Source organism: Bufo gargarizans, unplaced genomic scaffold, assembly GCF_014858855.1.
Source record: "Bufo gargarizans isolate SCDJY-AF-19 unplaced genomic scaffold, ASM1485885v1 fragScaff_scaffold_573_pilon, whole genome shotgun sequence".
NCBI classification, from domain to species: domain Eukaryota; kingdom Metazoa; phylum Chordata; class Amphibia; order Anura; family Bufonidae; genus Bufo; species Bufo gargarizans.
The window spans coordinates 138769-151317 of NW_025334138.1; the positions used below are offsets into that span (position 1 = coordinate 138769).

General features: G+C 53.4%; 1 protein-coding gene across 6 annotated transcripts in view; it reads right to left on the reverse strand.

Moving 5' to 3' along the window:
• The window catches only part of DOCK3 (dedicator of cytokinesis 3), a 110657-nt gene that overhangs the window by 1668 nt on the left and 96440 nt on the right, over positions 1–12549 (reverse strand). For 5 of the 6 annotated variants that reach the window (XM_044273278.1, XM_044273277.1, XM_044273276.1 and 2 more), the window contains 9 exons: positions 11688–11771; positions 10763–10879; positions 10522–10637; positions 6461–6584; positions 6244–6391; positions 6045–6160; positions 5701–5788; positions 5347–5466; positions 4594–4676 (listed from right to left, as the gene is read on the reverse strand). In XM_044273278.1, coding sequence (XP_044129213.1) covers positions 4594–4676; positions 5347–5466; positions 5701–5788; positions 6045–6160; positions 6244–6391; positions 6461–6584; positions 10522–10637; positions 10763–10879; positions 11688–11771 — 996 coding nt within the window. The remainder of the gene's footprint in view (positions 1–4593; positions 4677–5346; positions 5467–5700; positions 5789–6044; positions 6161–6243; positions 6392–6460; positions 6585–10521; positions 10638–10762; positions 10880–11687; positions 11772–12549) is intronic. The other variant, XR_006387151.1, reaches the window with a different exon arrangement.

Sequence of the window (12549 nt, forward strand, 5' to 3'; positions counted from 1 at the left end):
GAATATGTCAGTGATATATAAGGGATGAGAATGTCTGTACAGCGCTGTGGAATATGTCAGTGATGAGAATGTCTGTACAGCGCTGTGGAATATGTCAGTGATATGTCAGTGATGAGAATATCTGTACAGCGCTGTGGAATAGGTCAGTGATATATAAGTTATGAGAATGTCTGTACAGCGCTCTGGAATATGTTAGTGATATCTAAGTGATGAGAATGTCTGTACAGCGCTGTGGAATATGTCAGTGATATATAAGGGATGAGAATGTCTGTACAGCGCTGTGGAATATGTCAGTGATATATAAGGGATGAGAATGTCTGTACAGCGCTGTGGAATATGTCAGTGATATATAAGGGATGAGAATGTCTGTACAGCGCTGTGGAATATGTCAGTCATATATAAGTGATGAGAATGTCTGTACAGCGCTGTGGAATATGTCAGTGATATATAAGGGATGAGAATGTCTGTACAGCGCTGTGGAATATGTCAGTGATGAGAATGTCTGTACAGAGCTGTGGAATATGTCAGTGATATGTCAGTGATGAGAATGTCTGTACAGAGCTGTGGAATATGTCAGTGATATATAAGGGATGAGAATGTCTGTACAGCGCTGTGGAATATGTCAGTGATATATAAGGGATGAGAATGTCTGTACAGCGCTGTGGAATATGTCAGTGATATATAAGGGATGAGAATGTCTGTACAGCGCTGTGGAATATGTCAGTAATATCTAAGTGATGAGAATGTCTGTACAGCGCTGTGGAATATGTCACTGATATATAAGGGATGAGAATGTCTGTACAGCGCTGTGGAATATGTCACTGATATATAAGGGATGAGAATGTCTGTACAGCGTGAATGTCAGGAATTAAGGATGAGAATGTCTGTACAGCGCTGTGGAATATGTCAGTGATATATAAGGGATGAGAATGTCTGTACAGCGCTGTGGAATATGTCAGTGATATATAAGGGATGAGAATGTCTGTACAGCGCTGTGGAATATGTCAGTCATATATAAGTGATGAGAATGTCTGTACAGCGCTGTGGAATATGTCAGTGATATATAAGGGATGAGAATGTCTGTACAGCGCTGTGGAATATGTCAGTGATGAGAATGTCTGTACAGCGCTGTGGAATATGTCAGTGATATGTCAGTGATGAGAATGTCTGTACAGAGCTGTGGAATATGTCAGTGATATGTCAGTGATGAGAATGTCTGTACAACGCTGTGGAATATGTCAGTGATATATAAGGGATGAGAATGTCTGTACAGCGCTGTGGAATATGTCAGTGATATATAAGGGATGAGAATGTCTGTACAGCGCTGTGGAATATGTCAGTGATATATAAGGGATGAGAATGTCTGTACAGCGCTGTGGAATATGTCAGTGATATATAAGGGATGAGAATGTCTGTACAGCGCTGTGGAATATGTCAGTGATATATAAGGGATGAGAATGTCTGTACAGCGCTGTGGAATATGTCAGTCATATCTAAGTGATGAGAATGTCTGTACAGCGCTGTGGAATATGTCAGTAATATCTAAGTGATGAGAATGTCTGTACAGCGCTGTGGAATATGTCACTGATATATAAGGGATGAGAATGTCTGTACAGCGCTGTGGAATATGTCAGTGATATATAAGGGATGAGAATGTCTGTACAGCGCTGTGGAATATGTCAGTAATATCTAAGTGATGAGAATGTCTGTACAGCGCTGTGGAATATGTCAGTGATATATAAGTGATGAGAATGTCTGTACAGCGCTGTGGAATAGGTCAGTGATATATAAGTTATGAGAATGTCTGTACAGCGCTCTGGAATATGTTAGTGATATCTAAGTGATGAGAATGTCTGTACAGCGCTGTGGAATATGTCACTGATATATAAGGGATGAGAATGTCTGTACAGCGCTGTGGAATATGTCAGTGATATATAAGGGATGAGAATGTCTGTACAGCGCTGTGGAATATGTCAGTGATATATAAGGGATGAGAATGTCTGTACAGCGCTGTGGAATATGTCAGTGATATATAAGGGATGAGAATGTCTGTACAGCGCTGTGGAATATGTCAGTCATATCTAAGTGATGAGAATGTCTGTACAGCGCTGTGGAATATGTCAGTAATATCTAAGTGATGAGAATGTCTGTACAGCGCTGTGGAATATGTCACTGATATATAAGGGATGAGAATGTCTGTACAGCGCTGTGGAATATGTCAGTGATATATAAGGGATGAGAATGTCTGTACAGCGCTGTGGAATATGTCAGTGATATATAAGGGATGAGAATGTCTGTACAGCGCTGTGGAATATGTCAGTGATATATAAGGGATGAGAATGTCTGTACAGCGTTGTGGAATATGTCAGTGATATATAAGGGATGAGAATGTCTGTACAGCGCTGTGGAATATGTCAGTAATATCTAAGTGATGAGAATGTCTGTACAGCGCTGTGGAATATGTCAGTGATATATAAGTGATGAGAATGTCTGTACAGCGCTGTGGAATAGGTCAGTGATATATAAGTTATGAGAATGTCTGTACAGCGCTCTGGAATATGTCAGTGATATATAAGGGATGAGAATGTCTGTACAGCGCTGTGGAATATGTCACTGATATATAAGGGATGAGAATGTCTGTACAGCGCTGTGGAATATGTCAGTGATATATAAGGGATGAGAATGTCTGTACAGCGCTGTGGAATATGTCAGTGATATATAAGGGATGAGAATGTCTGTACAGCGCTGTGGAATATGTCAGTGATATATAAGTGATGAGAATGTCTGTACAGCGCTGTGGAATATGTCAGTGATATATAAGGGATGAGAATGTCTGTACAGCGCTGTGGAATATGTCAGTGATATACAGTTGCAAGAAAAAGTATGTGAACCCTTTGGAATGATATGGATTTCTGCACAAATTGGTCATAAAATGTGATCTGATCTCCATCTAAGTCACAACAATAGACAATCACAGTCTGCTTAACCTAATAACACACAGAGAGTTAAATGTTACCATGTTTTTATTGAACGCACCATGTAACCATTCACAGTGCAGGTGGAGAAAGTATGTGAACCCTTGGATTTAATAACTGGTTGAACCTCCTTTGGCAGCAATAACTTCCACCAAACGTTTCCTGTAGTTGCAGATCAGACGCGCACAACGGTCAGGAGTAATTCTTCACCATTCCTCTTTACAGAACGGTTTCAGTTCAGCAATATTCTTGGGATGTCTGGTGTGAATCGCTTTCTTGAGGTCCTGCCACAGCATCTCCATCGGGTTGAGGTCAGGACTCTGACTGGGCCGCTCCAGAAGGCGGATTTTCTTCTGTTTAAGCCGTTCTGTTGTTGATTTACTTCTATGCTTTGGGTCGTTGTCCTGTTGCAGCACCCATCTTCTGTTGGGCTTCAGCTGGTGGACAGATGGCCTTAAGTTCTCCTGCAAAATGTCTTGATAAACTTGGGAATTCATTTTTCCTTCGATGATAGCAATCCGTCCAGGCCCTGACGCAGCAAAGCAGCCCCAAACCATGATGCCCCCACCACCATACCTCACAGTTGGGATGAGGTTTTGAGGTTGGTGTGCTGTGCCTCTTTTTCTCCACACATAGTGTTGTGTGTTTCTTCCAAACAACTCAACTTTGGTTCCATCTGTCCACAGAATATTTTGCCAGTACTGCTGTGGAACATCCAGGTGCTCTTGTGCAAACTGTAAACGCGCAGCAATGTTTTTTTGGACAGCAGTGGCTTCCTCTGTGGTATCCTCCCATGAAATCCATTCTTGTTTAGTGTTTTACGTATCGTAGATTCGCTAACAGGGATGTCAGCATATGCCAGAGACTTCTGTAAGTCTTTAGCTGACACTCTAGAATTCTTCTTCACCTCACTGAGCAGTCTGCGCTGTGCTCTTGCAGTCATCTTTACAGGACGGCCACTCCTAGGGAGAGTAGCAGCAGTGCTGAACGTCCTCCATTTATAGACAATTTGTCTCACCGTGGACTGATGAACAGCAAGGCTTTTGGAGATACTTTTATAACCCTTTCCAGCTTTATGCAAGTCAGCAATTCTTAATCGTAGGTCTTCTGAGAGCTCTTTTGTGCGAGGCATCATTCACATCAGGCAATGCTTCTTGTGAAAAGCAAACCCAGAACTGGTGTGTTTTATAGGGCAGCTGTAACCAACACCTCCAATCTCATCTCATTGATTGGACTCCAGTTGGCTGACACCTCACTCCAATTAGCTCTTGGAGATGTCATTAGTCTAGGGGTTCACATACTTTTTCCACCTGTACTGTGAATGTTTACATGGTGTGTTCAATAAAAACATGGTAACATTTAACTCTTTGTGTGTTATTAGTTAAGCCGACTGTGATTGTCTATTGTTGTGACTTAGATGAAGATCAGATCACATTTTATGACCAATTTGTGCAGAAATCCATATAATTCCAAAGGGTTCACATACTTTTTCTTGCAACTGTATAAGGGATGAGAATGTCTGTACAGCGCTGTGGAATATGTCAGTGAGTTCAATAAATAAATGTAACCTCACATAATACAGGTTTGCAAATAATCCAGAAAAAGGTAATAACAGTACCTTGCGAAGGGATCTGCTGGGTAATGCGGGACCCCCATCCCCCATAGAGGAGTGAAATGCATCAAAGTGCAGAGAGTAATGGCCTACAAAGAGATTCAGGAGTTAGTGGCAGAGTATCCTCAGTCATTATCCTGTACTGATCCTGAGTTACATCCTGTATTATACTCCAGAGCTGCACTCACTATTCTGCTGGTGCAGTCACTGTGTGCATACATTACTTATCCTGTACTGATCCGGAGTTACATCCTGTATTATGCTCCAGAGCTGCACTCACTATTCTGCTGGTGCAGTCACTGTGTACATACATTACTTATCCTGTACTGATCCTGAGTTACATCCTGTATTATACTCCAGAGCTGCACTCACTATTCTGCTGGTGCAGTCACTGTGTACATACATTACTTATCCTGTACTGATCCTGAGTTACATCCTGTATTATACTCCAGAGCTGCACTCACTATTCTGCTGGTGCAGTCACTGTGTACATACATTACTTATCCTGTACTGATCCTGAGTTACATCCTGTATTATACTCCAGAGCTGCACTCACTATTCTGCTGGTGCAGTCACTGTGTACATACATTACTTATCCTGTACTGATCCTGAGTTACATCCTGTATTATACTCCAGAGCTGCACTCACTATTCTGCTGGTGCAGTCACTGTGTACATACATTACTTATCCTGTACTGATCCTGAGTTACATCCTGTATTATACTCCAGAGCTGCACTCACTGTTCTGCTGTGTACTTACCCTGTGTCAGGCCTCTCGTGGTGCCCGTCGGTGTTAGGACGCTTCCAACATGAGAACTGAGGAACGGAAGAGACTCTCTAGTTCCACTGTCCAAACTCCAACTGCTGGGAGCTGCCAGGACTGTGACAATGCATCAGAATGACCAGAGGAGGCGCCAGTGACAGGATCGGTGGGGGGGGGAGAAGAAAGATTGGATCAGAGATGATGATAAAGCACTAACCTGTAGCTGTAATATCCTTCTAATATACAGGTAGCCCCTCCCACCCATCACTGGCCCCTCCCACACGATCAGTCACCACGCCTCCTGCAGAATTAACATGCGCATGTTCACACAGTGTAGGGAATGGTCTTCACCTTTGTCGGCTACAGAGAGATTGGGGTCACTGCACGGCTTGCATGGTCCGAGGACCTGCTGGAACAGAGCCCGGGGGTAGACGCAGCGCTGAAAGACCACCAGCAGAGACAGAAGAAAGTCATGAAGAGAAAGCTCCGGCCACCCACAGCGCTGCACTGCATGCTGGGAGATGTAGTGTCCCCTATAGATGGTACACGGTACATCTCCAGGAATGCACTGCAGCCGAGCATGCACAGCACAGACACGGGTGAGAGGTAACAGAAAACCAGCAGAATTGTGAATACAGCTCTGGAAGTGACATGATGGGATGAGTACATAATGAGGTCTACATGGCAGCATTAACCTGTCCGCTCTCTGGGCCGGTCGGGTACATGGCGCTGCTGGGCCGGTCCCGCGGAGCAGGCAGCAGCATCACCATGTCACGTGAATGTCGGTATTTATCCGGAAGGGAGGGGGATCCTGCAGCGAGACAGCGGGAGATAATCAGACCTCCTATCCTGCGCGGTGCGGATGCGCAGGCAGAGCGTCGCCGCTCACACTACCTCGTGTGCTGGATGGAGCAGAGTTGATGAGCTGTGATGGCGCAGAGTGGGTGGAGCTGAGGCTGGAGGAGGAGGGGCTTGTGTACGAGGAGGATAATGCAGAAACGTTGGTGATGGATCCGGCGTGGAGGGAATGTGGGAGCAGCATCTGCAACAAAGGGAGAGCCGTTATAGAACCAGGAGGCGGCGGACACTGACCCCCGCACAGGACAGGCACCTGCATGCTGTAGGGGTCCTCCGTCTCGCTGTCCACAGCGGTGGTCGTGGTCCCAGTGTCGCTGGAGGCGTGTGACGAGAGAGAGGAGGAGGAATGGCGGACAGAACTCAGGACAACCAGAGGGCTGGAGAGAAAACAGACATGATGGGGTGTCCGATATCTCACAGGAAGTCACATTACCAGCAAACGGTGTGCAGTCTCTCCCTCCTGTGCAGTCCCCCTGGGTGCAGTCTCTCCCTCCTGTGCAGTCCCCCTGGGTGCAGTCTCTTCCTCCTGTGCAGTCCCCCTGGGTGCAGTCTCTTCCTCCTGTGCAGTCCCCCTGGGTGCAGTCTCTTCCTCCTGTGCAGTCCCCCTGGGTGCAGTCTCTTCCTCCTGTGCAGTCCCCCTGGGTGCAGTCTCTCCCTCCTGTGCAGTCCCCCTGGGTGCAGTCTCTCCCTCCTGTGCAGTCCCCCTGGGTGCAGTCTCTCCCTCCTGTGCAGTCCCCCTGGGTGCAGTCTCTCCCTCCTGTGCAGTCCCCCTGGGTGCAGTCCTCTCCCTCCTGTGCAGTCCCCCTGGGTGCAGTCTCTTCCTCCTGTGCAGTCCCCCTGGGTGCAGTCTCTTCCTCCTGTGCAGTCCCCCTGGGTGCAGTCTCTTCCTCCTGTGCAGTCCCCCTGGGTACAGTCTCTTCCTCCTGTGCAGTCCCCCTGGGTACAGTCTCTTCCTCCTGTGCAGTCCCCCTGGGTACAGTCCTCTTCCTCCTGTGCAGTCCCCCTGGGTGCAGTCTCTCCCTCCTGTGCAGTCCCCCTGGGTGCAGTCTCTCCCTCCTGTGCAGTCCCCCTGGGTACAGTCTCTTCCTCCTGTGCAGGTCCCCCTGGGTGCAGTCTCTTCCTCCTGTGCAGTCCCCCTGGGTGCAGTCTCTCCCTCCTGTGCAGTCCCCCTGGGTGCAGTCTCTCCCTCCTGTGCAGTCCCCCTGGGTGCAGTCTCTCCCTCCTGTGCAGTCCCCCTGGGTACAGTCTCTTCCTCCTGTGCAGTCCCCCTGGGTGCAGTCTCTCCCTCCTGTGCAGTCCCCCTGGGTGCAGTCTCTCCCTCCTGTGCAGTCCCCCTGGGTGCAGTCTCTCCCTCCTGTGCAGTCCCCCTGGGTACAGTCTCTTCCTCCTGTGCAGTCCCCCTGGGTGCAGTCTCTCCCTCCTGTGCAGTCCCCCTGGGTGCAGTCTCTCCCTCCTGTGCAGTCCCCCTGGGTGCAGTCTCTCCCTCCTGTGCAGTCCCCCTGGGTACAGTCTCTCCCTCCTGTGCAGTCCCCCTGGGTGCAGTCTCTTCCTCCTGTGCAGTCCCCCTGGGTGCAGTCTCTCCCTCCTGTGCAGTCCCCCTGGGTGCAGTCTCTCCCTCCTGTGCAGTCCCCCTGGGTGCAGTCTCTCCCTCCTGTGCAGTCCCCCTGGGTGCAGTCTCTCCCTCCTGTGCAGTCCCCCTGGGTGCAGTCTCTCCCTCCTGTGCAGTCCCCCTGGGTGCAGTCTCTTCCTCCTGTGCAGTCCCCCTGGGTACAGTCACTTCCTCCTGTGCAGTCCCCCTGGGTGCAGTCTCTCCCTCCTGTGCAGTCCCCCTGGGTGCAGTCTCTCCCTCCTGTGCAGTCCCCCTTGGTGCAGTCTCTTCCTCCTGTGCAGTCCCCCTGGGTGCAGTCTCTCCCTCCTGTGCAGTCCCCCTGGGTGCAGTCTCTTTCTCCTGTGCAGTCCCCCTGGGTACAGTCTCTTCCTCCTGTGCAGTCCCCCTGGGTGCAGTCTCTTCCTCCTGTGCAGTCCCCCTGGGTGCAGTCTCTTCCTCCTGTGCAGTCCCCCTGGGTGCAGTCTCTTCCTCCTGTGCAGTCCCCCTGGGTGCAGTCTCTTCCTCCTGTGCAGTCCCCCTGGGTGCAGTCTCTCCCTCCTGTGCAGTCCCCCTGGGTGCAGTCTCTCCCTCCTGTGCAGTCCCCCTGGGTGCAGTCTCTCCCTCCTGTGCAGTCCCCCTGGGTGCAGTCTCTTCCTCCTGTGCAGTCCCCCTGGGTGCAGTCTCTCCCTCCTGTGCAGTCCCCCTGGGTGCAGTCTCTCCCTCCTGTGCAGTCCCCCTGGGTGCAGTCTCTCCCTCCTGTGCAGTCCCCCTGGGTGCAGTCTCTCCCTCCTGTGCAGTCCCCCTGGGTGCAGTCTCTCCCTCCTGTGCAGTCCCCCTGGGTGCAGTCTCTCCCTCCTGTGCAGTCCCCCTGGGTGCAGTCTCTCCCTCCTGTGCAGTCCCCCTGGGTGCAGTCTCTCCTCCTGTGCAGTCCCCCTGGGTGCAGTCTCTTCCTCCTGTGCAGTCCCCCTGGGTGCAGTCTCTTCCTCCTGTGCAGTCCCCCTGGGTACAGTCTCTTCCTCCTGTGCAGTCCCCCTGGGTACAGTCTCTTCCTCCTGTGCAGTCCCCCTGGGTACAGTCTCTTCCTCCTGTGCAGTCCCCCTGGGTGCAGTCTCTCCTCCTGTGCAGTCCCCCTGGGTGCAGTCTCTCCCTCCTGTGCAGTCCCCCTGGGTACAGTCTCTTCCTCCTGTGCAGTCCCCCTGGGTGCAGTCTCTTCCTCCTGTGCAGTCCCCCTGGGTGCAGTCTCTCCCTCCTGTGCAGTCCCCCTGGGTGCAGTCTCTCCCTCCTGTGCAGTCCCCCTGGGTGCAGTCTCTCCCTCCTGTGCAGTCCCCCTGGGTACAGTCTCTTCCTCCTGTGCAGTCCCCCTGGGTGCAGTCTCTCCCTCCTGTGCAGTCCCCCTGGGTGCAGTCTCTCCCTCCTGTGCAGTCCCCCTGGGTGCAGTCTCTCCCTCCTGTGCAGTCCCCCTGGGTACAGTCTCTTCCTCCTGTGCAGTCCCCCTGGGTGCAGTCTCTCCCTCCTGTGCAGTCCCCCTGGGTGCAGTCTCTCCCTCCTGTGCAGTCCCCCTGGGTGCAGTCTCTCCCTCCTGTGCAGTCCCCCTGGGTACAGTCTCTCCCTCCTGTGCAGTCCCCCTGGGTGCAGTCTCTTCCTCCTGTGCAGTCCCCCTGGGTGCAGTCTCTCCCTCCTGTGCAGTCCCCCTGGGTGCAGTCTCTCCCTCCTGTGCAGTCCCCCTGGGTGCAGTCTCTCCCTCCTGTGCAGTCCCCCTGGGTGCAGTCTCTCCCTCCTGTGCAGTCCCCCTGGGTGCAGTCTCTCCCTCCTGTGCAGTCCCCCTGGGTGCAGTCTCTTCCTCCTGTGCAGTCCCCCTGGGTACAGTCACTTCCTCCTGTGCAGTCCCCCTGGGTGCAGTCTCTCCCTCCTGTGCAGTCCCCCTGGGTGCAGTCTCTCCCTCCTGTGCAGTCCCCCTTGGTGCAGTCTCTTCCTCCTGTGCAGTCCCCCTGGGTGCAGTCTCTCCCTCCTGTGCAGTCCCCCTGGGTGCAGTCTCTTTCTCCTGTGCAGTCCCCCTGGGTACAGTCTCTTCCTCCTGTGCAGTCCCCCTGGGTGCAGTCTCTTCCTCCTGTGCAGTCCCCCTGGGTGCAGTCTCTTCCTCCTGTGCAGTCCCCCTGGGTGCAGTCTCTTCCTCCTGTGCAGTCCCCCTGGGTGCAGTCTCTTCCTCCTGTGCAGTCCCCCTGGGTGCAGTCTCTCCCTCCTGTGCAGTCCCCCTGGGTGCAGTCTCTCCCTCCTGTGCAGTCCCCCTGGGTGCAGTCTCTCCCTCCTGTGCAGTCCCCCTGGGTGCAGTCTCTTCCTCCTGTGCAGTCCCCCTGGGTGCAGTCTCTCCCTCCTGTGCAGTCCCCCTGGGTGCAGTCTCTCCCTCCTGTGCAGTCCCCCTGGGTGCAGTCTCTCCCTCCTGTGCAGTCCCCCTGGGTGCAGTCTCTCCCTCCTGTGCAGTCCCCCTGGGTGCAGTCTCTTCCTCCTGTGCAGTCCCCCTGGGTGCAGTCTCTCCCTCCTGTGCAGTCCCCCTGGGTGCAGTCTCTTCCTCCTGTGCAGTCCCCCTGGGTGCAGTCTCTCCCTCCTGTGCAGTCCCCCTGGGTGCAGTCTCTTCCTCCTGTGCAGGCCCCCTGGGTGCAGTCTCTCCCTCCTGTGCAGTCCCCCTGGGTGCAGTCTCTCCCTCCTGTGCAGTCCCCCTGGGTACCTACCTGTGCCGGTGCACCATCCTCAAGCTGTCGTTATTCATGGCCCCGTGTGACAGCAGGACGTTACTGCGCGGTACGGCTGCACAGGACGGATTCATCTTCTCCAGCATGGGGAACTCCTGCAGACACAGCTCGGGTTACAACGCTCTACCGCCATTATACATCCATAGACCGCACACAACCAGCTGTATACGGAGAGTGCTGCGGTATAGTGACCCTCCCATGTATCAGTGGTGCAGCTCACCTGGTACAGACTGGAGCGCATGACCTGGAACTGATCCACCAGCTTCTTGTGAAGAGGTCTCATCTCCGGGTGAACGCAGCGCTCATGGACGGCCAGACCCACTCCCAGGACATGCACCTGGGGGACACAACGGGACATATAGACTGAATGGCCACTTTATCAGAGCCCCGGGCCCGTGACCCCGGAGCGGTCACACACCCCTCACTGCTCCTGAGCACTGGGGCAATAGAGTGTGAATCTGGAGCGCTGAGCAGTGGAGGACACGGGAGGGATCCAGATGGCGGCAGCATCATGAATGGCTGAACTCTCCTGGTGGGGACACCCGGGGCCCCCGACACCTGTGGATGGACGTGTGGACAGTAGGGTGACCTAAGCATTGTGGCCGAGCACATCTTCAGGAGCACGGTGCACCCCACAGAAGGACAATGCCTCCAGGGTCATACGTTCATGGACTGGTGCAGCGATCTTTTTACAGCCTCGGCCTCCACCGTCCCCAGGTCTCATCCTGTAGAACACCTCGCAGCACGTCAGGACCTTCATCTAATATCCTGTGCACACCGCCAATCTTCCTGCACCTAGTGGAGTCCATGTCACCACGAAAGGCTGAAGGCCAAAGGAGGTCCAACGCCTCCTAGATGGGGGTCTCCAACAAACTGGCCAGTCAGTGTGTATACAGTTCTTGGGAATAGGGAGGAGCATTCTGCAGACTGAACACCAGGGGCAGCACTGGGTAAAGCCGTGGGTACATTAGATCAGTGGTCTCCAGCCTGGGTCGGTCATCGCACGATGGGAGTTATAATTCCCCAATAGCTGGAAGCTCACAGGTTGGAGTCCACTGAACCAGATGATCGTAACACGTCTGGATGGAAAAAAAATCATCAGCGACAGAGGCTCAGTACAAACTGGACGACGCCATGACAGGTACCTGCTCCAGCATGAGTTCCTTCAGCTGACTGATCTTGTCTGCATCCTCCGGGTGCTGCGTGATGTAATCCTTATCAAAAAACGCCTGCCAGGAGGGAGAGAGATGGTGAGAGGGTCGCCAGGAGGGAAAGAGACGGCGAGAGGGGCGCCAGGAGGGAAACAGACAGCAAGAGGGGTGCCAGGAGGGAGAGAAACAGCAAGAGGGGCGCCAGGAGGGAGAGAAACAGCAAGAGGGGCGCCAGGAGGGAGAGAGACAGCGAGAGGGGCGCCAGGAGGGAGAGAGACAGCGAGAGGGGCGCCAGGAGGGAGAGAGACAGCGAGAGGGGCGCCAGGAGGGAGAGAGACAGCGAGAGGGGCGCCAGGAGGGAAACAGACAGCAAGAGGGTCGCCAGGAGGGAGAGAGACAGCGAGAGGGGCGCCAGGAGGGAAACAGACAGCAAGAGGGGCGCCAAGAAGGAAAGAGACAGCGAGAGGGGCGCCAGGAGGGAGAGAGACAGCAAGAGGGGCGCCAAGAAGGAAAGAGACAGCGAGAGGGGCGCCAGGAGGGAGAGAAACAGCAAGAGGGGCGCCAGGAGGGAGAGAGACGGCGAGAGGGGCGCCAGGAGGGAGAGAGACGGCGAGAGGGGCGCCAGGAGGGAGAGAGACAGCGAGAGGGGCGCCAGGAGGGGGAGAGACAGCGAGAGGGGCGCCAGGAGGGGGAGAGACAGCGAGAGGGGCGCCAGGAGGGGGAGAGACAGCGAGAGGGGCGCCAGGAGGGAGAGAGACAGCGAAGAGGGGCGCCAGGAGGGAGAGAGACAGCGAGAGGGTCGCCAGGAGGGAGAGAGACAGCGAGAGGGTCGCCAGGAGGGAGAGAGACAGCGAGA